The sequence below is a fragment of the Agelaius phoeniceus genome, chromosome 6 (genome assembly GCF_051311805.1).
Source record: "Agelaius phoeniceus isolate bAgePho1 chromosome 6, bAgePho1.hap1, whole genome shotgun sequence".
In the NCBI taxonomy this organism is placed as follows: domain Eukaryota; kingdom Metazoa; phylum Chordata; class Aves; order Passeriformes; family Icteridae; genus Agelaius; species Agelaius phoeniceus.
This window is the reverse complement of record NC_135270.1, coordinates 498,122-525,343: the sequence shown is the minus strand read 5'-3', so window position 1 is coordinate 525,343 and position 27,222 is coordinate 498,122. Positions and strand designations below refer to the sequence as shown.

The following is a 27,222-nucleotide window of genomic DNA, read 5'->3' as shown; positions in this document are numbered from 1 at the left end:
GCCGCTCAAGCAGCGCGGCCGACAGCGCCGGAGCTGCGGCTTTGCCGGCATCGCGCTGAGAGCGGCCCCCGCTCCGTGCCGGGCCGTCGCCGCCGTCTGTGCCGCTCCCTCTCTCGCTGCCCCTGGCCCGTGACAGCGAGGCTGGGCAGGAACCTCAAGCCTTCTGGGGGCTGCCCCCCCTTTCTTGTTGCAGCAGAATCCCTTGCTGGGGCCATGCACGTGTGGGAAGGGCTTGGGGGAAGCGCTGCGCTGCTGTCCGGGGCAGTCGGATTCGTTCGGAGCCTTCTTTAGGGGTCAGGGAAAGGCGGGGTGAAGACTCGGGGCTCTGATGCCGTTGGGGGCACCCCAAGGTGCCCAGGAGAGGGAGCCCCACGGCGGTGCAGGAGCAGGTGGGGGGCGGGCGAGGGGCGGGGGTCACGCTGGGTGCCGTCCCCCAGAGGGACCCAAAGCTGCCACCAAATGCACAGGGAGGGGTGAGTGGGTGTAGGATGCTAAAACCTGGCAAGGCATTCGGTTTTCTAGGTATTGCTAAAGAATAGGAATTGGTCTCTAAACTCAGCTGGGGAGAAACCCTCTCTATGCACTCATTTGTTTACAGGAATGTAGAAGGTTCCGACTGGAGATGCGTAGTAGTTCTGAAGATATTGCCGTGAGGTTTTGATCTAGGAACGGACCGAGCTGTGCCCTGGAACCCTCAGAACAGCTGCAGGGGCTGAAGGCGATAGAAAGGGCTCTCTGGCACCTTTTGCCTCCGTTCTCTGCCAGCGCCCAAAGCGTGTCGCAGTCCCGGAAGAGGCGCTTGTCATCCCGAGAGCCAAAAGGAAGACGTGTCAAATCCCAGCTCTGCCTTGTGTTTCGTGTGGGTTTTTTACTTCGTATTGATGTCATTCCAGAGAGCAAGGAAAGAAGAAATGTGACCGGCTCCCACTATTACTGTGTGAAGGCTTTCTTGAAAGGCTGCTGTATTTATATTGTCTTTTTCCACTCCAAGCTTGACTTTTGCCCTCGTTTTTCGAGCTCTGCTGCATTGGGTGTCCCAAGGAGGGCGGGGTTCCTCAGCAGGGCTCTTAGGAGGCGGCGCTGATTCTGCTTTTTCTGCAGGCGTCTCAAAGCGTGCTACCAGAATGACAGTTTTGTGCACTGGAAAGCTTTCCCTCAGTGCCATCAGCGCACGTCCGTGTCTGAATTGTGGAAGCAGACGGACTAAGAAAAGCCAGCACCCGGAGCAGATTTCTGTTGGCTCTGTGTCTGTGAGAAGCGGGCTGTGTGCTGGACGGGGAGAGGCGCTGTTGGAGAGTGGCATCAGCGCCAGGTGTGAGCTGTGAGGATGATGGGGGGCTCGGAGCAGCGCCAGGTGTGAGCTGTGAGGATGATGAGGGGCCGGCTCCTGCCGGGGGGGCGAGGCTGTTTTAGGGGGAGGCTTCGCCTCAGCTGCCTTTTGCATGGAGCTGCTGAGTAGAGGGGTTCATGGGGGGGCTCCCGGGGCTGTCTCATGGAAGGACTGCGAGAGCTTCTGGCAGCGTCTGGGCGAACACCTGGATACGCGCTTGGATCCGCGGAGCATCGCTTCAAGGAGGTGCCGAGGGACGAATCTTTGTGCCGGGAAGCAGCAGCCGAACGGGTGAGCGCGTGTGGATTTGGAGCGGGGACTTTGGTCCTTTCCCTTTTCAATTGGATCTTGGCAGTCCCCCCTCCCCGCTTCCCCAGGAACAAAAAGGGAGCTTGTGAAGACAAAAGAAATGAAGGAGAGGCAAGCAGCTACTCTCCTAATATTGTCTGTGTTTGAACTGGGGGGGATCCGCTTTCGCTTGCGGTTCCAAGGATGTCGGTTGAAGGAAAAGCTGCCTTTTCCCGGCTGTTAGGGGTATCCCAGGGGTGACAGGGAATCCCTGCGTTCCATTTGAACGGGAATGGGCAAAGTATTGTTGTCATCGGATGGCTTTGATTTGAAGGTAACCAGCCCATTTTCATCATCCTAAGGTTTAAATGGAGGGGACAGCGCTGGTGTCCCTCCTTTGCAAGGGTTTGAATGGAGGTCAAAATCCCCCTTTGCACATGGCTTGCAGGATTTCATTGGAGGAAAGCCCCTTCTTTTCTGCGCTCCTAGGGGATGAATTTGAAGGGGAGAAGCCATTTCTTTGCCCTTGTTGAAGCGAGGTGAGCGCCGCCCGCGGCGTCAGTTTCGGGGTTGAGTTGCGGGAAGCCGCAGCTCTGGCGGCGTTTGCAGGGCTGCAGTCGGGCTGTGCCGCTGCATTTGAGGGCGCTTCTTGTGGCCGCGGCCCGGCCCGGAGCGTTGCCGCTCGGGAGCGCTGCCGGCCCGGGCCGGGCGGGTGCCGAGGCGCACGGGGGAATTTGGCGCGGCAGCGGCGGAGCCGCTTTGCCGGTGCGAGCCGCCGTGCGGAGCCGAGGGCAGCTGGCGCCGGGCCGGCCAAGGGCGGCAGAGGCGGCGCGGGCGCTGCTGCGCCGGCCCGGCCGGTGCCGGCCGCTCTGTCCGCTCCGGGCGCGGGGCTCGGGCGCCGCCGGGGCCCCCCGGGCAGGGGGAGCGGGCGGGGGCGGGGGGGTCTCCGGGGCGGCGCCGCCCCTGCGCGCCGGAGCAGCCGCCGGAGGAGCCGCTTTGCCGCCGGGAGCCGCGCTCCGTCCGGGGCCGGCAGCGCGGGGTTGGGCTGCCGCAAGTTCTTGGGTGTCGTGGTTCGGAGGTGGCTTTGTAGGGATGCATCGCACGGGTTTGTTCTGGTCGCAGTGGGTGTGCGCTAAGGGCTATGGCGTTCTTCCTGACCGGTACGGTTCTCGGTTCTTCGGGTGGTGACGATAAAGGTTTGGTTTGAACTGAGTTCTGTAGTCGGATATTTTTTTTTGCCGGGCTATTCTGTTTTTAAAGGCGTGCAATGGTTTCTACGGGTCGTTGCGTGAAGCAGCGGCTCGGATTTTAATTCTGTCGCGGTGGCTTTTATTAGCGTGGGCGTGTAGCGTTTGTTTCGGTGGGTTCGAGGTGGCGTCGTGTCGTTAATAGCAGCGGGGTTTTTAAAATCTCTCTAATTGCGTTTGTGTTTCTCGTCTTCCAGGGCTTTTATTTCTTTGGTTTGTTTGATTGTAGTGTATGTTTTATTGTTACGGATCATTTGGGAGATCTTGTGAATGGTTACGTTTCTCTTTCGGCTTTGTGTTTATTTCTGGGTGGTATTTTTATTTTGATCGAATGAGGTTCTATGCGTTTATTCTTCAGTTGGGAATAATTTTTTTGACGTAAATTGAAGTTGCTTTGGTTTGGGGGACTTTTGTTTTACAAATGTATTTTCTTTTTTTTTTTCTTTTTTCTTTTTTTTTCGTTTCTTGTTGTCCTTTGACGTATTTGGTGGTTATTGATCAGTTTTATTTTTGGGAACGTGGGTATTTATATGGTGGGTCTTTTTAAGTAGGGGTTTTTTGTTTTTTTTTTGGGGTAGTTATTTTCTTATTTTTTAGTGGTTGAGATTTTTTGGTTTTTTTCTATTTCGTTCATTAGTTCGCTTTCTAAAGTTCTTTTGACAGAGTATTGCTTATTCTTTGAGTTAGTGTAGATGTAGAATTTTGGTTAGTTTTTAAAATAACGTTCAGGGTCAGTGGCACTGATTGGAGTTGAGCGAGTTGGTTTGGGTTTTTTTAGAGGTTTTTGTGATTTGCTGCGTGTGTTTCTCAAGGGTTTTCTTTTCGTTTGGTTCCATTTTTCTGATGTGATGAGAACTGTTAGTGAAAAGAGTGTTGTGTGTTTTTTTCGCTGGCAGTTGTTTGGCTGGTGGAGGTATCTTGATGGTTTTGGAAGACATTGGTGGGAATTCGCTGCTGTTTGTTTTGTCATTGCATTTAGGAATTGGATTTTAAATGTAAAATTCTAAGGATAGCTATCTTTAAACAAAACGAGTAGATGTGTAGAAATGGGAATAAACTTTTATTTTGATCTAAAATTTAACAGGTAACTTAAGTCATGATATATTCCAATAAGATATTGTATTTTTCAAAGAGCATTGTGTATGTTGATAGATATATCAATAGAGAGGCTAAATATAAACACAGCTCAAAGGAAATTTTAAATCTAGAAATGTGTTGCGAATCTATGCAGATATATAGATCAAATTATTAAAGGATTGTAAATGTAAAGTGACATAAATCCATACAACACGTAATACAAGTGATACCGTATAGATCTTATGATGGTATATTATAGGAAACAGCTATAAATCTAGTACGTCGCTATGATATAATATCTAAAACATTATAGATATGGTAACTGTAAATACAACAACATTATTAAAAGTAGTTTAAAAGAAAGGATGGTTTTGTTTTTTACTTGGCAAAAGCAGGGGTTTTATTATAAAAACTACAAATACAAATGATAGAAAGGTAGAAATCTACTTGTAAAAAGATCTTATGAATACATCAAGATGGATATAAAAATTGAAACTATTAGAAAAAAGAAGTTGTAGCAGTAGATTTGGTACATGATAAAAATAATGATTTATCTCTATGATGTGAATAATAGATATGTGATATGTAATGATGAATGGAATGCATCAGTATAAACGGTGACTATAAAAGTGAATCTAATTATGCAAGCTCTAAATATAAAACTATTTCAATAGAGTTGAAAAGAAGGGTTTTTTGGTATTTGTTTGGTTAGAGATGGGATTTTTTTTGGAAGAATAAAAGTATGATAGAAATCTAAATGGAAGTCGAGAAATATACAATCAATAGATAATGATATTGCTAAAACCACAAAGTATGAATAAATACAGATAATAGGAATAGGCATAATAGATGGTATAAACGACGTAACACATCACTGTCCGGTATAAATATGGGTGTGAATAGAACTAGGAAAACTAGAACTATCAAATTTATTTCAAGAAGGCATGAAAGAAAGGGGGCTTATTTGGTTCTTGTTTGGTAAGAGGCAGGTTTTTGGCATTTATTTTTAGAGGAGTTTTTGGGGGGGATGGCCCCTGTTCTTTTTTGCCGCCTTGGCCGCCCGCAGCCCCTCGGCGCGCGGCGCCCCCGGCTGGGGTGGGCGGCAGTGCTGCCGCCTTGTGGGCAGAGCGCGGTACTGCAGCCCGCCGCCGCCAGGCAGCCCTCTTGGGCGTGGCGCGTGGCGGAGTTTGGTTGACCTTCTGAAAATGGCGGCGAAAAGGGCGGGAAAGCGGAGGGCCCCCGGCGGTGTGTCTATGCGGACTGCCTGCACGGAACACCGACGCCGGCGCAGTCCCGGCGGAATTTTTGTGGCGTTTTAGGTGTACCCGACACGGGCTGTGGGGTCAGCGGCGCCGCGGGCGGGCGTACTTTTGCGGGTTTCGGACCGGCATGTGAGTAACCGCCTCTCTCGGCCGAGGTGGGGGGGGGGGGGGGGGGGGGGGGGGGCTCTCTCGGCCGCCATGTTGGGAGTGGCGCGTCACCACTGTCGCGGGAGTTTGTTTGACCTTCTGAAAATGGCGGCCAAAAGGGCGGGAAAGCGTAGGACCCCGGTGTGTCTATGCGGACTGCCTGCACAGGACACCGACGCCGGCGCGGCCCCGGCGGGATTTTCTCTTGTGTTTCAGGTGTGCCCGACACGGGCTGTGGGGTCAGCGGCGCCGCGGGTGGGTGTATTTTGGCGTGTTTCTGACTGGCATGTGAGTAACCGCCTCTCTCGGCCGAGGAGGTCCTCTCTCGGCCGCCATGTTGGGAGTGGCGCGTCGCCAATGTCGCGGGTTTTTTTTTTTTTTTTTTTTTTACCTTCTCAAAATGGCGGCCAAAAGGGCGGGGATATCGGGGACCCGGGAGTCTGCAGCCCTGTGGCCAGAGCGCGGTACTGCAGCCCCCCGAGCCAGCGCCCTGCCCCTCGCCGCTGGCTGCCGGGGGCGGGGCAAGGACGCGGCTGCCGAGCGAGGCAAGGGCGAGGGGCGGGAGCGAGCGGCGGGCGGGGCGGGAGCGAGCGGCGGGCGGGGCGGGCTCGGTAAATGGCCGGGAGGGGTGAAAGACGTTCAGGAGTGCAAAAGGGACACGATGGCTGAGAAGAATGGCCGGGGGGGGGGGGGCGGCCCGGCGGGGCCGCTTTCGGCGGGCGGCGGAGGCGCGGTCGCAGCGCTCCGCGGGCCGGGGGCAGCGAGCGGGGGGCGGGCGAACGCCGTCGGAACGGGGCTGCACCCCCCCCGAGCCCGCGCACGCGCCTCTCCAGGCGGCGGAAGCGACGGCGGGCCGGAAAATCCCGGCGGGGCGGCGGCGCTGCCCGCCCTTTCTGCCGCCAGCTTTGCAAGGTAAGACCGCCTGCCCCGCCCCGCCCCGTCCCGCCGCCCTCCGGTGTCTGTAAACAGACAGACTCCCTCTGGCCTCCCACTTCTCCGTGCTGGAGAGTGGGAGAAAGGTCCGTGCTGCTTGCCGTGTCCTCGGTGGGCAGAGAGCTCTGACCTTGCCTTGCATGGGCTGCTGAGGATTGGATCCTTGGGGATGTGCTTGGATGCATTTAGTGACCTTTACAGATTTCTTTCCCCGCTTTTTTCAGTTCACAGAATCATGGAAGAATTCAGGTTGCAAGGGGCTCTAAAGATCACCTCATTCCAAGGCTGCTGCCGCCGTGGGCAGGGACGTGCTTCCATAGAGCAGCTTGCTCAGAGCCTCATCGCAGAGCACCGAGGGGCCTTGAGCACTTGCAGCGATGGGGCAGCCCCAGGACCTCTGAGCAACCTGTGCCAGCCAGGTGCCAGAGGAGGAAGGAAGCCCTTCCCACCTGGAGCAGAGGCTGCGTAGCCTTGTGTCACCGAGCGTGTGAGACAGAAAGGCCCTTCCTTTCTGGAGGGGTAACAACACTCAAAGCTCTTTCTCGGGACAAGCCGAGCAATGGAAGGCCAAAGGAGCCTTCAGTTCTTCCAGCAGCTTTGGGAACAACTTGAAGGAGGAGCAGAGCTGGCCTGGTGCCTGCCGGCTCTGCAGGCAGTGGGCATGGCGAAGCTGCAGCTGCATCTGTCTTCTTGGCTGAGGCTTTATAAATGAGGCGCTTTTCTGTAGTTCCTTTTCAGGCATGACGTGCAAGTTGCCCCTAGAAGTCCAAAGGCAGCTGTTTTCTTAGCAGAAAGAAGTCAGGAGGAGGCAAAGCCAGCAGCTAAGTCTGGATAAAAAACTTGGCTAACCTCTTTTCCCCCCCTCCTCCAAACAGGCAATTGTGAAGCACTCAGCAGAGATCTGCCCGGGAGGAAAAGCAGAGCCAATCTCTGAGAAGAAGGGACGTGCGAGCTCTGGCGAGGACGGCTGCTCCCCCTGGCCTTGGTGTGGGACCTCCTGAGCTGCCATTCCTGTGGTGGGAGTGTTTCTCCTCTCCTCCAGCCAAGCCAGAGACCGCCTAGGGAAGGAGCAGGTAAGGTTGAAGTACCGAGGTCTCCCAGGTAAGAAGTGACACGGCAAAAGGAAATGGCCTCAACTTGCAGCAGGGAAAGCTTAGATTGGATTGGAGGGAAAATTTTTTCACTGAAAGGGTGCTCAGGCATAGGAGCCCAGGGAAGTCCCCATGCCTGGAGACATGTCAAGGATGTCAAGATGTGGTGTTTAGGGACCTGATTTGGGGGGGCAGCAGCTGGGCTCGATGTCCTTAGAAGGCTTTTCCAACCGCAAGGATCCTATGGTTCTGGAAAGCCTTGACCCCTCTGGCTCTAGCACAGCACCTGGATGCTGACAAAATGAGGCTGGTCCTAGAGCCTGGAGGTCCCTGTGCCACAGGGAGAGGACAAGCCGGTGTCACCTGCAGGGAGGGTCTCGTCCCCAGAGAGCCGTCAGTGACTCCGTCCCTGCCCGGGGCTCTGGGTGCGCCCTCGGGGGGCGGGGGACGACACCTGCCCTCGGGTGTCCCTCTGGGCACCTGGGAAGGGAACCAGGTCCATCCGTGCGGCAGCTCCAGGGCTTGCAGGCTTTGGGGCTTTGCAGCTGTGTGCCTTGTCACAAGGTGGCAGGGACGTGACACTGCCTGGCAACGCTGCTGGCCTCGGATCCTTGCTGCTCTCATCCTTATCCCATATGGATTTAGCAGCAATCTTCTGTCTTTGCTTTCAAACTGTCCTTGGGAGAGTTCCAAGAGAGGGTCATTAGTTATTTCAAAGCCTACATCTTTTACCTCTTGGCACTGAAGAGAAAAGACACAAACCTGCTTTGCATCCTTCTGCCTGGAAGTCATTGTGACACACAGGGAAGGGAGGAAGGGGCTGGCCGGGGTCAGCCTCTGCTGAGCCTCAGCTCTGGCTGCTCCTGCTCACAGGGTAAAGCCAAAAGCTGTCGTGATCAAAAACGCAGGCCGCCCTTCTGACCTGAGTCACAGGGGCCGTTTCTTCTGAATGAATCAAGGTGGGAAATCATTCTTGGAGCTTCAGAAGAAAAAAAACCCCAAAACCCTAGGTACGTTTGTAAGAGTGTGTATGTACGGACATTTCCTTTGATGAAGAAGAAAATCTCAGAAATATCATGTCACGTCTGGCTTCCTAGAGAAGATCCTGAACTCTGGGCTTCTGAAAGCAAATGGCTGTGCATTTATAGGAGCGTTTCCCTTCTTTTTATGTGCCTCCCCCAGTCATCTTCTACCCTTGCCCACGGCAAGGAGAGTGCGGTGATTTGGCTGCTCCGCTCTGCCGAGGTTGTTGCAGGCTGTGTAGCAGGGAGTGAGGCCTTTTGTGGCTGCTCATCAGACATTTTCCTACAGCCTTCTCCCTGCAATGGTAAAATGAGACTTGTGTTAGCGAGCAGTCAAGTAGAGCAGGTAACATTAGAAAAGAATTGTTTCTGAGCTGCTGTTCACTAGCACGTGTTTCCCCTTTCCGGCAGAGCGCGCATCATTGCGGGCTTGGGATCGATTGAAATGCGCTAAGGAAACCAGCTCTGGGGAGGGAGGGAGGGAAATGCTCTCTTAACATGTGCCAATTCTTCTGTCAAACTCATCAGGGCAGGACAGCGTTCAGACTGAAAGTGTAAGAAGATGTGGAGGGAGACAGAGAATCTGACAGGAGCACCGGACTCACAAGTGCACGAATTTTGCTTTTGGCTTGGATTCAAACGGAGAAGTTGTAAGGAGTTTGGGAAGGAGAAGGGACATTTCAGAAGGAGAAGAAGAAAAAGAAGTTGTTGTTGTTGTTACAGCCCTGGCAAAATCTTTGGTTCTAGCTAATAAAGGAAGCTAGTTGAAATAAAAAAAAAGAAAAAAACGTGGTTTTTTTTTTTCCTTCGCTGTTGTATTCGTTGGTGGTTCGTTATATGGTGTGTTGTTTTATTTCTTGGTCTTATTACCTCTGTGTAAATAGTTTTTTTGAGTGAAGCTAACTTTCTGGACGGGTTGGTTTGTATTTGAGGTAGGATAAATTTCAAGAGGTTTCTTTCCTAGACTTCTGATAGGTATTCCTGGGATTTTGGTTTTGTTTACTGTGTGTATCAACAGAGAGATTTGGTAGGGCCAGCTGGGCTGGCGTGGCCGGGGCGGGGCGCCGTGTCGACGAGTTGACGTCATTCGGCGGCGCTCTGCCTGCAGTGCGCCCATGCAGACGGCAGGGGGCGCTGTGCCCGCAGTGCGCCCATGAAGACGGCAGGGGGCGCTGTATAAATAGAGTATTAAGTATAAACTATCTAAAAGAAGAAATAAAAGCTCTATGTCACCTGCAGCTGTAGAAAATTTCAGGCTCCCATGGAGGAAATAGTTTTCCTAAAATCATTACCGTTTTGGGGTTTTTTGCACTCCCCGGTAGCCTGAACGTTTCGACTGCTGCTTTTTTATCCTAAAGCCAGAATGGAAATCCCAGAGTAGAAATACAGGGAAAGAAAGAGAGAAAGAAAGAAAGAAAGAAAGAGAGACAGAGAGAGAGACAGAAAGAGAGACAGAGAGAAAGAAAGAAAGAAAGGAAGAGAGACAGAGAGAAAGAAAGAGAGACAGAGAGAGACAGAAAGAGAGACAGAGAGAAAGAGACAGAGAGAAAGAAAGAAAGAGAGACAGAGAGAGAGAGACAGAGAGAAAGAAAGAGAGACAGAGAGAGAGAGACAGAGAGAAAGAAAGAGAGACAGAGAGAGAGAGACAGAGAGAAAGAAAGAAAGAGAGAAAGAAAGAGAGACAGAGAGAAAGAAAGAAAGAGAGAGAGAAAGAAAGAGAGACAGAGAGAGAGACAGAAAGAAAGAGAGTGAGAGAAAGAGAGAAAGAAAGAGAGACAGACAGAAAGAGAGACAGACGGAAAGAGAGACAGAAAGAGAGACAGAGAGACAGAAAGAGAGAGAGACAGAAAGAGAGAGAGACAGAAAGAGAGAGAGACAGAAAGAGAGAGAGACAGAAAGAGAGAGAGAAAGAAAGAGAGACAGAGAGAGAGACAGAGAGAGATAGAGAGAAAGAAAGAGAGACAGAGAGAAAGAAAGAAAGAGAGACAGAGAGAAAGAAAGAAAGAGAGAGAGAGAAATAGAGAAAGACAGACAGAAAGAAAGAAAGAGAGAGACAGGAAGAGAGCGAGAGAAAGAAAGAAATAGAGAAAGACAGAAAGAAAGCGAAAGAAAGAAAAGGAAACAGGAAAGGAAGAAAAAAAAAAGGAGGAAGAGAAAGGAAGAAAAAAAATGAAAAAGGAAAAGGGTGAGAGTGAAAAAGAAAGAGCGAAAGTGGAAAAGGGGGTGAAAAACAGAGTGAAGAAAAGAAAAAAGAGTTGGAGTGGAAAAGAAAGGACATTCGGGAGGGGCGGTGCTGCCTAAGGTGCTTCCGCGCCCAGGAGCGAAGGAGCCGTTTGATCCCCTGGCGGGAGCGCAGCTCCCGGTGGCGGAGAACGGAGCGGTGGCTGTCAGTCCGAGACTCCAACTCCCGGCAGGCCCTGCGGCCGTAAAGCGCAGCGTCTGACGCAACGGCCGACGCGCCATATGAATGGCTGGCGGGCCGAGGCGGCCGCGTGCCGGGGGAGCGGGCTGGGCGCGGGGAGCTCCCGGCGCCTGTGCCGCGCGGGACGGAGCCGCGGCAGCGACGCTGGAGGGGCGAAGCCTCCGTCCGGCCGCCCGCACGGAGCCGAGCGGCGCGGAAGGGGCGTCCGCCCGGTGCCTCGGCCTCGCTCAGCGGTCCCGGTGGCGGGGGCTGAGCTCGGGCGGGGCGCGCTGCCGCCCGCCGATGGCGGAGAGCCAGGCGGTGCTTTGCTGCCGCGGGCCGGGAGCTGCAGGAGCCGCCCCGGGCGAGCGGCGCCGGGCGCTGCCGCGGTCACTGTGCGGCGGCTGCCCTCGGGCTGGCGGAGGCGCGGGAGCCGCCGAGCTGCAGCCGTCTCCCTCGGGCCGCTGCCGCTGCTGCGGGCGGGGGCGGACGAGCGGCTGCGGAGGCGGCTCCGCGGCGGGCTCAGCCTTGCGAGCAGAGAGCGCTCGACATCGCTGGCATGACACGGCTGCTGAGTGCCTCAGTGCTCGTGGCTCTTTCTTCCACGCAAACGGATGGAGCGGCATCGCTGAGCAGTAAAACACAGCGATGGCCCGGAGAATGGCGAGCGCAAGGAGCGCCGGGCAGGATCCTTCTGATGGCACAGGTGCGATCGGCAAACTCAGCCCCTTGTGGCCCTGCCCTCCCGACCCCCAGGGGAAATGCTCTCCAGCCTCGAGCTGCTGAGAGACAAAACGTGTGATTTGACACTAGGGTCCGGAAAAGGTTTCCGTTTAGATTAGCAAATGCCTCAATTGTTCTCGGTTACATCCTAGGATCGGTTTTAGGCCGTGACTTTCTACCGCTTGTCGGATTTTCTTGTGCAATGGTAAGAAAATAGGCAGGTCTGATACTGGTTTCGCTTTTTTTCTACTTCATGTTCCATGAGCTGCTTTTATCCAAGCAATTGGTTTAAAGTTCTACTGTAGGCGTTTATGGTTCACTTTTTTTTTTTTTTTTTTCCCTCTAAATCGGCAGTAAATATAGCTGAGTAAAATTACCTTGGTTTTCTTCCTTCTTAAATGTTTTTATTGATAATCCTATTTGAATATGCAGAACACGTGGGTATGTCCTGTAATATATCCTAGCTTTTCTTGTTTACAGGGTACTCAGAAAATATTTTTCCCTTCGAGTCCCACTGAAACATTCTCCGTGCAATCTCCGTTAAGGTCTGTGTTTGCAAATAAGCCACCATCAGCTGAGATATTTGCCTGTGTACCTTTTCCTGTCATTCAGAGCTTGCGTTCTGTGGTTTTTATGATAAACCTATCAAACTTGCGAAACCGTTTTGCAAGTCTTAACCGTTGAAGGCAGCAAGAAGTGGTTTTAAAGCCTGTTCTTGAGCAGACAAAGGGAAAAAGTGTGAATTTGATGCTGAACTTGTCCTTTTTCATTTGACTTGCCTTGAATTATTTAGGAAGAGAGAGCACTAGAAAAAAGAGAGAAATAGAATTGGTTCTTGAGCCCTCCTAAAATGCTCCCCGTGATTCCGTGTGGAGCCAAAGTGAAGGGTGATGGAACAGAGCCCCTGTGCTTTAGAAGGAAATCAATTTCAACCTGATCTCCACCCTGAGTCTCCCTAATTTCTGTTTTTAAAATGCAAACTCAGTTTAGGAAGTGTTGGGAGTTAGTATTTTGGGGAAGAAATGGCAGTTGCACAAACCGTTCCATTTCCCAGAGGCTCTGGGAAGGATTCATTTTGTAAGCGCTGTAACTGCCATCGGTTGGGGGTTCGGGGTTGGAATGTGCACTTGCCCTCCTATAAAGCACTCGTTCATTTGCATTTCAGTGCCAGGAGTCTGGAGAAACTGGAGAAGAGCCCAAGAGACATTTTTCATCCTGAGATACAAAAGGTAGGAAGTGACTTTTTTTGGTTTGGTTCTTTTTCTTTATGATTTCCTGGAAATAGAAGTAATTAAGTATAGATACCAATGGTTTGTTTCTTCCAGTAGCTAATAATAATAATAATAATAATAATCTAATACTACTTAAACTGTCTCTTTATCCATTGAACTGGCCATTTCAAATCCAAACTTCTAAACACCAATAAAACCATCATCCTTGTAGAATCTTTAATAGGAGGGGGCTAAAGATGCTGTTTTTGTTGACAGGATTTATTGGTTCTTGAAGGGCAAGAGGTGAGTACAAGCCTGACTACTTCTTGCTCACAGACCCGTCCGGTGAATACAGCTTTGTATTTTGATGGGCTTTTGATGACTTCTAAATCAATTGCTCGTTACAGTAAAAATAAGTCCTGTTTTTTTGAACCTGACAGCAAAAATAACTTGAAGCACCAACTTAATCATAATAGATCACCAATTTAAGTTAATGATTTTATGCTATACTATCAAAGTTTAAAGGTAAATCATTATGTATTAGGAGATGGTATAAAATGTATGTTCTAATGTGTAGGATGTATGCAAAGATTAGAGGAAACAAATTTTTATGTCTTCTGTTTGACTGTTTACCAAATAATATTTGGTTTTATTTTCCAGGGATCGGTGAATTTTAAATTTGGAGTCCTCTATGCTAAGGATGGTCAGCTTACAGGTGATGAAATGTTCAGTCACGGTGAGTTTTCCACCTTCTCCTTAATTGTTTTGCTCATCTGAAAAAAAAAAAAAAAAGGCAAGTTAAAAAAGGTATGTTTATTATTTGTTACCCCGTTCTGTCCGTTTCCTCAGTATTTGCTGGAGCTCTGCTTACCCAAGCTTTGGGTAAAACAAGCTTTGGGTTCCTTCTGTCCCACTGGGAGTTGCCCAGTTTGGTTGCATCTGGTGAAATTCAGCCTGAGCCCTTACAGAACCAGCTCAAACCACGTGAGAGCCATTCGCAGCTCTCTCAGGACACCCGGAGGAGGATGGGTGACGTTTCTGAGCATCTGGCAAGTGCACTTCTATCAAAACTCGGCCTGTGACATTTCTGGGGAAAACCCTTCTGTATCCTGAAGGGTTCCTCAAACTCTGTTGAGGATCCGGTTAGCAGTTGCTCACCTGGATGGTTCCAGCTCCTCAAGCTAACACTTGTACTCTTGCCCTGTAGTTTAGATCTATTGTAGTTTTGTTATTTTGCAAGATTTTACGTCTTTGGACAATAATGTGCATTTCACTCTTTGGAACCTCTTGGATCATTCCTTGGTGCAGCACCACCTAATGGGACACTTGGCTGCTGTGCTGAAGGGCTTGGTTACTGGAATTGTAAATCCCGGAGAGTTTGTAAGTCTTCTGTCCCCAGGGAGGTGTCACGCTTTGTTCACCGTTGCTCTGTTTGTCGGGTGCTGCTTCTTGTCGGAAGTATTAACTTCAAACTGCCCTGTTCTTTTTTTAACTTTTTTTCCTGGTTCTCTCCGTAGGGCAGGGAAGGACTCTCGTATCCCGGTCGTCAGACTCAGCGCTGCCCGAGAAGATACAGAGACTGTAAAAATCATAAGGAGCAACTAGGACTGCAGAGGAAACAAACTGGAGAGAACAAAAGGTGATATTGTTCTCCTTCCCCTGGATTAGAAACATCGACTGCGCTTTGATGCCGGTGGCTGCCAGGGGCTCGTTAGGTCTCTTGAGGCAGGTGTAGGTGTTCACTTGTAGGTTTTCTCTCTGGACAAGTCAATTCAGACTTTGCTAAGCTTATATTTGAAAATTACTCTCTAGTTCAGTCCAGCATGACATTTTTGAATGTTGTAAAAAAAAAACATGTTACTTTGAATTTGCTAATGATGCGAAGCTTTAGGGAAAAATAAGATTTTGGTGTCAGGAGATAGGGGAAGAATTTAGTGGGGACGTTAGACTGGCGTAAAGCCTGCTTTAAGCTGGACTGGCACACTGGCAGATCCCCTATCCAACAGGAGTGCTTAGATTAGCCCGGGTGCTGCCCATTGTTTCTGTAGGAATAAATGTTTCCTGGCCTTCAGAAGTAAGCTGCTTTGAAAACCTGGAAGCTGCAGTACGGTGACAATCCACGTGCTTGGGATTCAAAGGAGATTTCAGAAGGGTGATGGGCTTTTGTCTTTTCCTACAAGTCCATGTAATCCTACGGAGGAGTTTTTAATTGCGTGCTGCCGAGTCATCCATCAGAGCCCTGTTGTACCGATCATCGTGCAAATACAAAACAAAAAATCAGAGCCTGTCCCAGCCCTTAGAGCCCAGCCCATTATTTCCTCAGGCTGCCTCTGTGTGCCATTGATACTCACCACGGGAGCGAGCTGAGGGTGGCTGCAGCTGTTGGGAGCAAACTCTTTCTCGGCACACAGCAATAGAACTGGGACGACGCCTGGGCCAGCGCCTCTCTGCTCTCGTCTCCCCAATCTCCAGCAGAGCAGCTCCGGCCCATCCGGGTGTGCGTGACCCAGTTCCCGATGGTCTGAACGCGCTGGGCAGCGCTCGGCTGCTGTGGGGGTTCAGGGAAGGCAGAGTGTGCATCATCATCCTCCTGAACCTAAGACAAACCCAAGGGAGAAGCCATAGGGTGGCAATCAGTCGCATCCATGCTAAATAAAACTCGCAGGTGTTTGTAAGGATTGTTTCTGCTTGTTCTTTGTTGTGCTTCTGTGCTTAGAAAGCGTCCCTTGAAAATGAGTTCAGTTCATCACTGGAAACTTTGTTTGCAGACCCTCACTGAGCAGAATTTGTTGCAGACTCGGTGCACGCTGTGCTGCCCTCCTGGGAGTGTGAGGAGCTCCAGCGTGCTACTTTGTGCTTTAGGACACTCTGAGGGATTTATTCCTTTTGGGATCCACGATGAGAATTCCCAAGAGAGGTAATAATAAGGTATGAGATTGGAAAAAAGCCTGTGTCCTTGGAATGTTGTTGTTGTTGTCAAAAGTTAATTTTTCCTTCTTCCTTAGCCAGTAGTCAGCTTTTTGCTTTATTTTTGTGGTATCAGTATTTGATTGTTTAAAAAATTGCTTCAGAAGAACTGCAGTGGCTGGCCACCAGGACCTTGTTCTGATTTGCCTATTTGCTTGTAGCTAAAACGTTTCCATATTGTTTATCATTCTATTGAAGAAACTGCTGCCCAGTCAACTAAGAACTGAACATCTCTCTGTCTGGGACATGGGGAGAGGATTTAGGTCATGTCTTTGTTTCCAGAAAAAAGTTCCAGTGTAGTTTCTAACTAGAGGAAAAGGGGGGGGTGCAGACTCGGGGCTCTGATGCCACTGGGGGCACCCCGAGGTGCCCAGGAGAGGGAGCCCCACTGCGGTGCAGGAGCAGGTATGTTATCACGTACTAGAGAGCAAATTATAAATAGAAATATGAAAATTATAAATATAAAAATATTTTTAAGTCGTTAAAAAAAGCGGGTTTTTTTACTTGTCAATAGGCAAGGTTTTGATGATAAAAATGATAAATACAAACAATATAAAGGTAGAAATCTAAGTCTAGAAATATAAATACATACAGAAAGTTTAAAACTAGAAGAAAAAATCAGTTGCAGCAGTAGATGCAATACATAATATTAAATAGATGTCTAGAATTTTATAGATATTATAGATAATTATTAATAGATTGCATCAAAAGAAACTATAAATATAAATGTGAATATAATTATACAAAGTATGAAAATATTTCGATATCGTTTAAAAGAAGGTGTTTTCTTGTATTTATTTGGTTACAGATGGGGTTTTTCTTTGGATTAATAGAAGTATTCTAGAAATATAAATCTAACTGTAGAGAGATCCAATCGATAGAGGAGGATATTTCTAAAACCACAACCGAACGCCGCCGCCTTCGGGGGAATCGCACGAGCTCGGCCGAAGCAAGGCGAGAGCGGCCGACCCTGACGGCCTCGAGCGAACCGAGGCGAGGCTTCCGAGGCTGCCTGAAGCGAAGCGAGCCGAGCTCAGGCGAAGCGAGCCTGCTGCTCTCGTGCGCGCTGCTTAGCGCCAGTGCGCTCCCAGCCTAATGAGCTCCTGCCCGAGCCCGCGCTCCCGGTCGTGTCCGCGCCGTGGCCGGGCCGCCCGCGGGACGCGGCAGCGGGAGAGCCCCGAGCCGGGCGAGCTGAACGGGAGGCGGCGGCGCTTGCCCGCCCGCCGTCGGGGAGCCGAGGCGAGGCGAGCGGAGCCGAGGCGCGCCGAAGGCACAGAGCGGCTGGGAGTTGGGCCGAAGCGAGGCGAGCTCGGCCGAAGAGGCGAATGCAGGCGCCAAGAGCCGAGTTGAGGCGCCAAGAGCCGACCGGAGCCGAGCGTCTCCGGAGCGAGCCGAGCTCCGCCGAGCGCCGCAGCATCCCGGGCAGGGCGAGGCGCCGGGCCGGGCTCGGGGTGCAGCCGGGGCTCTGGGAGGCTTCCCCGCCTGTCCCTCTCTCTAGCCCTCCTTCCTTCTCCCCGTATTCGCCTTCTCTCGCTCCCTTTCCCCCATTCCCTCTCCCCCCGCAAAGCCGGCTCCTTCCTGTCCTGTCCCTAGCCCGCTACTCCCTTCTGTTCCCCCTCTCTCCTTCCTGTGCCCAGCCTCCGTGTACCCTCGTCCCGGGCTTTCCCTTCCCGTGCCGCTTTCCTGCACAGCCCGAGCTCCCTCGCCGCCCTTTGTCGTGCCCTGCTCTCGCTCCTCTCTTCCCGTGCCCCCTTTCCTTCTTTGCCCCGCAGCCGCGGGGCTCGGGCTGCCGGAGAATAAAGCCCCGAGGGCCGGAGCCCGGCGCCCCTGGGCCCTTGCGGGAGTCCCCGCGCGGGGCCGGAGGCTCTCGGCGGATCCCCCCGTGCCGCTCAAGCAGCGCGGCCGACAGCGCCGGAGCTGCGGCTTTGCCGGCATCGCGCTGAGAGCGGCCCCCGCTCCGTGCCGGGCCGTCCCCGCCGTCTGTGCCGCTCCCTCTCTCGCTGCCCCTGGCCCGTGACAGCGAGGCTGGGCAGGAACCTCAAGCCTTCTGGGGGCTGCCCCCCCTTTCTTGTTGCAGCAGAATCCCTTGCTGGGGCCATGCACGTGTGGGAAGGGCTTGGGGGAAGCGCTGCGCTGCTGTCCGGGGCAGTCGGACTCGTTCTGAGCCTTCTTTGGGGGTCAGGAAAAGGCGGGGTGAAGGCTCGGGGCTCTGATGCCGTTGGGGGCAGCCCAAGGTGCCCAGGAGAGGGAGCCCCACGGCGGTGCAGGAGCAGGTGGGGGGCGGGCGAGGGGCGGGGGTCACGCTGGGTGCCGTCCCCCAGAGGGACCCAAAGCTGCCACCAAATGCACAGGGAAATTGCATTCCAATGTCTTGGAACAGAGGCTCATCGGAAGTTCTCTCAGCTATCCAAGGAGCCCTGGAGCCAAGTCAGCCTGAGCTGCTGCGTGCTTGCTGTGAGCCTTGAGGTGAGCGCGCATCATTCCGGCCTGGGATCGATTGAAATGCGCTAAGGAAACCAGCTCTGGGGAGGGAGGGAGGCAGGGAGGGAAATGCTCTCTTAACATGTGCCAATGCTTCTGTCAAACTCATCAGGGCAGGACAGCGTTCAGACTGAAAGTGTAAGAAGATGTGGAGGGAGACAGAGAATCTGACAGGAGCATCGGACTCACAAGTGCACGAATTTTGCAGAGCGCCGCTTGGATTTAAACTCAGAAGTTGTAAGGAATTTGGGAGGGAGAAGGGACATTTCAGAAGGAGAAGAAGGAGAAGATGTTACAGTCCTGGCAAAACCTTTTGTTCTGGCTAATAAAAGAAGTTAGTTTAAAAAATGAAAAATAAAATTTAAAAAGTGGTTTTTTTTCCTTCACTGTTGTATTCGTTGGTGGTTCGTTATATGGTGTGTTGTTTTATTTCTTGGTCTTATTAACTCTGTGTAAATAGTTTTTTGAGTGAAGCTAACTTTCTGGACGGGTTGGTTTGTATTTGAGGTAGGATTAATTTCAAGAGGTTTCTTTCCTAGACTTCTGATAGGTATTCCTGGGATTTTGGTTTTGTTGTTTACTGCATGTATCAACAGAGAGATTTGGTAGGGCCAGCTGGGCTGCTGGAGTTTTGGGTGTTAATTTATTAGATGGCTTTTGTTCAATGCAGTTTTGAATTGTTGAATTGTTGAAAGGGTTTTTAATGTAGTGGTTTTAAGGCGGTTTTTAAGAATTGTTTGTATCGTTTCACGTTGTTTGTAGTTGGTGTATGATCAGGGATATGGTGGAACTTCTTGAACGTTCTGGTATTAGTGTTCCTAAGTTCCGATTTCTTTCTGGTTTGATTTTTTTTTTTTTAGTTTTATTTTTTGAGACAGGGGCATTTATATGGTGGGGTTTTATAGGCAATATGTTTTTAAATTTGGGTAGTGATATTTTTTAGTATTTTAATAGTATAGATTTTTTATTTTCATGCTTTTTTTAAATTTTAAAATAATTTTTAAAGATTATTGGTTATTATTTGTGGGTTAGCATAAATGTAGAGCTTTGGGGGCTTTTTTTAGTAATGTTTAGGGTCAGTTGTAGGGTTTTGAGTTTAGTGAGTTGGTTTGATTTTTTTAATTGGTGTTTGTTTTTACTAGCAGTTCTGTCATTTTCCATGTGTATCTGAGTCTTTTGGGGTTTTGAGCCATTGGTTTAGGAGGAAGTTTATGATGAGAATGTACAGAGCTTTTGGGCTAGTTATAGTGGGATTTAAAGTTTCTTTACAGTTAGGTTGGTTTGAGTTTTCCTTAGGGTTAAATGTCGTGGGGTCTTTGTTCTGTTAGTCCTAGAAATAGGTTTGGTTTGGATACGCTGCGATGGGATGAGCGTGGGCTGCGTACCGGTGCTGACGAAGGTGCGGTATTTTTGTGGTTCTGATGTGTTGGGTTAATGAATTGATATGGTCTAATATATAGATTAACGTAGAAATAAATACAAATATAAAAATAAATATAAAATGATAGTGGTAAACATAAATATAGAAAACAGATAAATATAAAAAACTATAATATATAGTATATTATTGTAACACACCATAATATATATAAATGATGGTCTATTTTATATATATATATATCTAAAGATATATAAATATAGATTGTAAATATAAAAATATTTAAATACAGTTAAAATAAATTGGGGTTTTTTTGATTTGATTTGGTTATAGGCTGGGGTTTTTTATAAATAATATAAATAACATAAAAATAGAAATACAAATATACAAATATATATTATATATACTGATATCTATAAATATTTATTATAAATAAATATAAGAAATATACAATATAAAAATTATATATCTATTTTCATATTATTTATATTATTTATAGAAAACCCCCTCCTCTGTGCAGTCTGTCACAGTTGCCCACAGTCTGTCGTGCTGCTTACAGAAGTGCCAAAAGCCAAAACCTTGAGGAACAGACCTTAATGTGACTCTATAAATGGCTTTAATAATCCCCTCCTTTCTTGTTTTCTTTTTGAGGCAATCCTGATTGCCTTTGGTTTTCTCCAGCCAGAGTTAATCCAAAATCTGTCTCTTTGGGCCCCTTTCTGGCCTTGCCTAGAGCACAGCACACTTTGTTCCCCCTTGAATGTTTCTCCTGGCTGGTGAGGCCATGAAAGGAGTGGGAGATGATGTGAGAGGAGCTCAGTGCGGGGCAATTGCAGAGTTCCTCGCTCTCCCCTGTGCAATAAGGAGGGGAGCAGTGCCCAGCAGGCAGACGATGGAACGAGTGGAGATGCCTTGTGAGGAAGGCAGAAGGAATTAATGTCTGCAGGAGCCCAGGGAGCGCTGGGGCTGTAACTGGGAGATGCACAGCAGACATTCTCCCCACACAGGGCAGGGCCGGTTTCTCCTGTTTCTGGGCAATGCCGGGGTGGCTGTCACTGCTGCTGCCACTGGAACTCTCAGCCCAGGGCTCAGGCCATCAGCGCCAGCAATCATCTCTGCCAGCTCATGGGCATTGCTGAATGTCTCCTGTGCTGCTCAGTGACGCTCAGCAGCCTCCGTTCTGCTCAAAATCATTTCAGTGGGAGCTATGAGGCACAAAAATGCTGAGACCGATTTCACAGAGCCACCTGTCCCTCGTGAGTGCAGGGTGCAATCCCAGCAGAGCAGGGGCAGCTCTCCCTGGCTGTGCTTTCTCTCAGCACCTGAATGACCCTCAGTGGTTGGCAGGAAAGGGGCTCCAGTAAAGTGCCTCCTTTCTCCTCTTCCTGGAGTCCCAGCTGCAGAAAGAACTGAGCAGTGGGGTGCAATCCTTGTTTGAAATGGCTGAGAATGAACCTCGATCCCAGCCTCAGAACTGAGCCCCGATCGTTGCGTTTGCCTTCTCCTGGGTGCGCTGCAGTCGCTGCCGTGCCCCAGGGCAGGGATTTGTGTGCCAGCCTTAGCAGGCTGAAGTGTTGGAGATCTCTGGGTGGGCAGGAAATGGAATGGGCTGCCTTGGCCGCACCTGCTCCTGCCAGCTGGATCCAATATCCATGGGGGACTTTGCAGGCACCGCGTGCGTCAGTCCCGCTCCTTAGGACAGGCTCCCAGCTCTGCCCTGGCACTGATCCGGGAGCTCTGGGACACCAAGGGTTTGGAGCGGCCCCTGAGCCTCGGCAATGCCTGCAGGGCTGGAGGCTTCCCTGGGCCAGGGCAGGGAATCCCTGCTCGTTCCCAGGCGGGAATGCCCGGGCTGGAGCAGCTGGGAGGCGTGGCCCATGGAAAGGGACGCGAGCTAAAGGCCGAGAGCTCCGGGGAAAGCAGCGGCTGCCAAGGGAGCTGAGCCAGAGGCAGCCCGGGCAGGGCAGAGGATGGGAATCCTGAAAGGTGAACGCGCCCAGACCGGCAGAGGGCAGAAAGCAAAAGTCCAAGCCAGCAAAAGACAACGTAAACCGTGGAGATAAAAAGACTCTTGAATTTGCCTTTTCATAATGAAATAAATCCAGCTGGAACAACAGAAATAAAAGCAGTGGGAAGGATCATAGCAACAGGTGGGGTTTTGCTCAGCTCTGCTTTGCTTTGATTCCACTACAAAAGATCAAGGCTTCTCAGGAAGATGGAAATGAACACATAGGTTGATCCAAGAGCAGTGAAAAGTGGGAATGAGGCACTTTTAGCCCCAGGAATGGCTCTTCCCTTGTGCGCTAAGAGAGCTTCAGCAGCAATTCCCGCTTTGGTGACATTTTCCAACAACGTGGATTTTCTACAGGGGCAGACTTGGAAAAGAGCAGCTCCACGTTGAGATCATGTTGAGAGCTGCTCATGAGTGTCACAGCTGCAGCTCCCCAGAAGCTGAACTGTTCACTGCAGAAAGAAGGAGAGGCAATTTGTTTTGCCATTCTCAGTGTGCTAACAATGTGTGCCATGCAAAGGTCACGAGCAGAGATGGCAGCAGGCTTTGCTCTGAGAAGCAGAACAGGTTGGATTTAGGGCATCCTAAGGAGATTGGAGTGAGACAAAAGCTCAGCTGCTAGGAGCAGAGGAGCACGTGGATCCATCCAGGGATTTCTCTCATGGAAAGCTAAATAGGCAAAGATCTGGCATCAGCTTTAATTGATGGCTGTCATCTTTCCGCTTTTGAGACCTAGTCAGTGGCACGGTATTGGCCAGAGTTTTAAACAGAAAATGGCATCAGGTGTTATGAATCTTAGCTAGGTGTGATTGCGTAAAGAAGGAAAGGAGAACAGCGCTGTTTCTCTTTGTTTTGGAGCCTGCAGCCATGGTGGCTGCTTTGCACAGTGCACGTTGGTAGCGGTCGGTGTGCGAGAGTCTGTCAAATGAATATGAAAGCTTCTGGCCATGCCTTGATCCCGCGCAAGGAGCACAGAGCGAGTTCTCCCCTCAGGAGCAGCCCTGTCGGCCGGCAGTGCCGGCTCCTCCCGGGCACTGCCATGCGCCTCCTCCTCCTGGCGGAGCCCGAGCAGAGAGCCCGCGTCCCCGAGTCCCCGGGCGGGATGCGAGTCCCGGGCTCGGGCCCGTCCCTCTGCTCCCGCTCAGTGCAAGGGGCTCGGTGCCGGCTGCTGCCGAGCCCCGGCCGCTGGGGCTCCGCTTCCTCTGCCAAAGCTGCCGCTGTCCCTGAGCGAGGCGGGGCAGCTGCCATGGCCCGGGAGCGCGGCCATCCTTGGCGAGCTGCTCCTTCCCGGCGGCGGCAGCTGGGAGCTGCCTCAGCCTGAGCTCAGGAGCCGGGCAGGAGCGCCCGGATCGTCACCCGCTGCTGCCCGCTCCGGCCCGGGCACCGGGCACCCCTTCGCTTCCCCCGGGCCGAGCGGATCCGGGGCTGTTCCCCGCGCCGCGGCAGCGCCTGGGGAGCCACGAGCGGCATCGCTCCGTGAGCCGGAGGCGGCGCAACAAACCCGGCTGGGGATAATGGGATATCGCAGTGCTGGGATAACGCGGTATTGCAGACAGGCTGCATTTGATGGCATCCTTTCAGGGCAGGCTTCCTACCTTCTAATGCCACGGGTGGGTTTTTTGCTAGCCTGCAGCAGTTCTCCCAGGAGAATCAAATGTGTGAGAGGTCCATTCCCTGTGACCATCTGTGGGGATGGCCGCAGTCAATTCCACGACCCTGTGAACTGAGACTAATAAATTGGGCATTTTTCTGGTCTCAGAATCGGGAGTCCTGTGGGTTGTTTGCTTGTTGTTTTTTTTTTTTTTTTTTTTTTTTGGTTTTGTTTTTTTTGTTGTTTTTTTTTTTTTTGTGGTGGTGAAGGTGAGGAGGGCTCAGGGACAAAGTGCTCCGCTGCTGGCACTTGGACCCAGTCGCAGCTGGGCAGGCCGAGGGCTGTGAAGCCGGGACTTGAGCCCTGTGTTTCGGGGGTGCAGAACGAGGCTCGCCCAGGCCTGGAGCACAGAGGCCGAGTCCTGCATTTTGGGGCCCGGGGCCAGAGCCGAAATGCTGCGCGCGAGTGTTCGGAAGGCGGAGCCCCGGCCCGGCGCTGTCCGGGCCCGGCCCCGGCCTGACGGGGGCGGCTTCGGGGCTGAGAGAAGCGCTCAGGCGCTCCCTCGTGGCGCTCGGCAGCGGAGGCCGAGCTCCGGCCGAGGCTCTTCCCGGAGCCGGGACACTCGTGGGGCCTCTCCCCGGTGCCGATGGGCGGGGGGTGAGGAGCCGGGAGCGCGGCGTTGCGGAGCCCGTGGGGCCGGCGTTCGGGGGCTCGGGCCCAGCCCCCGCCGCGGTCTCGGGTGCCGGAGGCCCCGGGGCCGTTGCCGGGCGGGCGGGGAGGTGCCGGGGGCAGGAGGCGGGGCGGGAGCCGCGGTGTCCCCGGGCCTGGGCGGGTCCCGGCCGGGGCTCGGCGAGCCCGGGCCCGACGGAGCGGGACGGGAAGGCGCGGCCGACGGTTGCCGCTCCCTGCCCGCCACTCCCGCCCGCGGCGCCGGGACACGGAAGGTGACACCGGGACGGGGCTCTGCGGGCTCAGGAGAGCCAGGCCCCTCCCGCCCCATAGCGATGCCAGTCCCGATGGCGACGGGGGAGAGGCGGCACCGCCCGGGGCCCCCCGGCAGAGCCAGGCAGCGCTCGGCCCCCGCAGCCCGGGCCGCGGTCACGGCCCCGCCGCAGCGGCCCAGGCTCCGAGCGGTCCCCGGCGGGAGCAGCCGTCGGGCGGGGCTCGCACAGCGCCGAGCGAGGCTCCCGAGCGATAGCCCCGGGACCGGGGGGGACAGGGGGGCGGGGCCGGCACAGGTGCGAGGGGCGGGGCCACGGAGCGCGGGCACGGGGCGATGCGACGGTGCCACCGCCACCGAGGCCGGGGGTGGCGGGCAGAGCGCCGCTGGGGTGTGCCGGGCGGTGCCGCCTCTCCCCCGTCGGGCGGATGGAAGCGGCAGCGGGCCCGGGACCGGTTTGGGGCCCGGGATGGCCGCGGGCACGGGGCGCTGCCGGGTGCGGGATCGCGGCCGTTCCCCGGTGCGGAGCCGCCGTGTGGGGCCGGCACCACGCAGGGCGCCCTCTGGCGGACACGGAGCGCGGTGCGAGCGCGGCGCCCCCGCCTGGCGGGGGAACGCGGTGCGGGGGGCGGAGCCTGAAAACAGGGGGCGGGGACAGGGGCGGAACCGGGCGGCACAAGGGACGGGGCCTGAGAGAACGGGGGCGGGGCCAGGCGGCACAAAGGGCGGGACCAGGGGCGGGGCCGGCTCAGGTGTGCACGGCGGGCGCGGCTCAGGTGTGCGGGGCCCCAGAGCGGCTGCGCGGGGCGGGGCCGAGGTGTTTTAGACCCCGGAAATCGCCTCGGCCGCCATTTGCTCACTCAGAGCACGGTGCGGACGGGAGCTCCGTGTGCGGGCTCCGCAGGTAAGGCGCGGAGGCTTCGGCCTCCCTTTCTGTCCCTCTCTCTAGCCCTCCTTCCTTCCCCGCGTATTCCCTTTCTTTCTCCCCCTTCCCTCTCGCCCTAAAACGCTCCTTTCCTCTCCTCCCAAACCCGACTCCCCCCACTCGTTCCTGTCGTGTCCCTTCCTCACTACTCCCTTCTATTCCTCCTCTTTCCACCGTCCCTCTTGTCCCACCTCGGCCTTTCCCTTCCTGTCCCGCTTCCGTCGTCACTCCGACCCCTCTCCCTCCCCGTCCTCACCACCCCCATCTCTCCTGTCTCCCCGTCCTCCCGTTTCCTCCTTTTCTCGCAGCCGCGGGGCTCGGGGTGCCGGGCAAGAATAAAGCCCTGAGGGCCGGAGCCCGGCGCCCCCGGCCTCGCTGGGGTCCCCACACGGGGCCGGAGCCGCTCTGCGGGTCCCCCCATTGCAGTCCAACACACCGCCCGACACCGCCGGGGCTCCGGCTTTCCCAACATCACACTGGGGGGGTCCTGGGGTGGGGGGCCCGAGTTACAGGGGCCCCCTCATTAGGAGGGGGTCCCAGGGGGGAGGGGGGGGGATAGGAGGGGCCCCCTCGTTAGGAGGGGGTCCCAGGGGGGAGGGGGGTTAGGAGGGGCCCCCTCCGGAGGAGGGGGTCCCTGGGGGGGGGTGGGGGAGGGCCCCCTCCGGAGGAGGGGGTCCAGGGGAGGGGGCGGGGCCTGGGGGTAATACCCCTCAGGCCCCGCCCCCTCCCCTGGACCCCCTCCTCCGGACGGGGTCCCGCCCCGGCCCCCTCCAGGGACCCCCTCCTCCGGACCGGGGCCCGGGAGGGGGGGAGGGCGGGTGGGGTGGGGGGGACGTAGAGGGGGGCACGTCACTCTGCAGCGTCAACACACGTAAAAAAAAAAAAATTGCCAGACACACGACCGTCCCCTGCCGTGCTGTCCCCGCCCGCCCCACCCTCCCCCCGGGCCCCGGTCCGGAGGAGGGGGTCCCTGGAGGGGGCCGGGGCGGGACCCCGTCCGGAGGAGGGGGTCCAGGGGAGGGGGCGGGGCCTGGGGGGTATTACCCCCAGGCCCCGCCCCCTCCCCTGGACCCCCTCCTCCGGAGGGGGCCCTCCCCCACCCCCCCCCCAGGGACCCCCTCCTCCGGAGGGGGCCCCTCCTAACCCCCCTCCCCCCTGGGACCCCCTCCTAACGAGGGGGCCCCTCCTATCCCCCCCCCTCCCCCCTGGGACCCCCTCCTAACGAGGGGGCCCCTCCTAAACCCCCCTCCCCCCTGGGATCCCCTCCTAATGAGGGGGCCCCTGTAACTCGGGCCCCCCACCCCAGGACCCCCCCAGTGTGATGCTGGGAAAGCCGGAGCCCCGGCGGTGTCGGGCGGTGTGTTGGACTGCAATGGGGGGACCCGCAGAGCGGCTCCGGCCCCGTGTGGGGACCCCAGCGAGGCCGGGGGCGCCGGGCTCCGGCCCTCAGGGCTTTATTCTTGCCCGGCACCCCGAGCCCCGCGGCTGCGAGAAAAGGAGGAGAGTGGGGAATGGAAAACAAGAACAGGGGAACGGAGAAGAAGGTGGGGAGAGATCGGGGTGTGCAGGACAGCAGAGGACGGGGCTGGGGGGAAGGCAGGCTGGAGAAAGGAGCGGGATTGAGGGCGGGTGGGGAGCGACTGGTGGGGGGGAAGGGGGAGCTGGGAGCGGGGTCAGGGGGGAGTCCGGCTGGGGAGGGAAGGCAGAGGATGAGAAAGTAGGGTAGGGTAGGTGGGGTAGAGAACGAGAGAGGGGCGGCCGTAGGGGGGGAGGGAGGGGAGGGCTAGGGGGGAGAGGGAGGGGGGGGGTTTGGGGGGGGGAGGGTGTAGGGGGTGGGGGAGGGGTGGAAGGGAGGGTAGAGAGGAGAAATACACAGAAATACAACACAACAGAAACGCAGGAGAAAAGAAACGCAGAGAAAAAGAAATATAGGGCCCCGGCCGGCAGCAACCTCCCTCACCCAACGCCGAGGAGCAAATGGCTCCGCCGCGGCCTCCCCGCGCCTTAAATCCCCCAAGGCCCCGCCCCGCGCAGCCGCACTGGGGTCCCTCACACCTGTGCAGACCCCGCCCCTCGCACCTGTGCCGGCCCCGCCCCCAGGGCCCCGCCTCCCCCCCCGCCCCCCGCCCGCCCATAAATCCCGGCGGATCGGCGCCTGTCCCGTTTTCTGCGCGGGATGCTCATCCCGGGAGGCGGC

The 27,222-nt window shown here is 54.1% G+C and overlaps 1 protein-coding gene and 1 long non-coding RNA gene across 3 annotated transcripts; both read left to right on the top strand.

Moving 5' to 3' along the window:
- The first annotated feature begins 1,504 nt into the window (after positions 1-1,504).
- On the top strand, positions 1,505-9,177 carry LOC143694200 (uncharacterized). Its single transcript, XR_013182552.1, has 3 exons — positions 1,505-1,621; positions 7,160-7,357; positions 8,926-9,177. It is a non-coding gene; the product is annotated as an uncharacterized LOC143694200 (long non-coding RNA).
- A 1,729-nt stretch (positions 9,178-10,906) lies between these two features.
- Positions 10,907-15,407, top strand: LOC129121126 (GTPase-activating Rap/Ran-GAP domain-like protein 3). 2 transcript variants are annotated; one of them, XM_077179450.1, is made up of 5 exons: positions 10,907-11,504; positions 12,002-12,066; positions 12,687-12,750; positions 13,393-13,468; positions 14,250-15,407. In XM_077179450.1, the coding sequence occupies exons 1-5, from the start codon at positions 11,358-11,360 to the stop codon at positions 14,315-14,317; spliced, it is 420 nt and encodes a 139-aa protein (XP_077035565.1). In that variant the 5' UTR covers positions 10,907-11,357; the 3' UTR covers positions 14,318-15,407. The 2 variants fall into 2 exon arrangements, 1 of the variants encoding a protein (XP_077035565.1); XR_013182616.1 differs by lacking the exon at positions 12,002-12,066 and having other exon boundaries at positions 10,913-11,504.
- The last annotated feature ends 11,815 nt before the right edge of the window (positions 15,408-27,222 follow it).

Coding starts and splice junctions, on each gene's coding strand:
- LOC129121126 (XM_077179450.1), top strand. CDS start 11,358: ATGACACGGCTGCTGAGTGCCTCAGTGCTCGTGGCTCTTTCTTCCACG. Junction 11,505..12,001: donor GGATCCTTCTGATGGCACAG/GTGCGATCGGCA, acceptor TCTTGTTTACAG/GGTACTCAGAAAATATTTTT. Junction 13,469..14,249: donor TGATGAAATGTTCAGTCACG/GTGAGTTTTCCA, acceptor TTCTCTCCGTAG/GGCAGGGAAGGACTCTCGTA.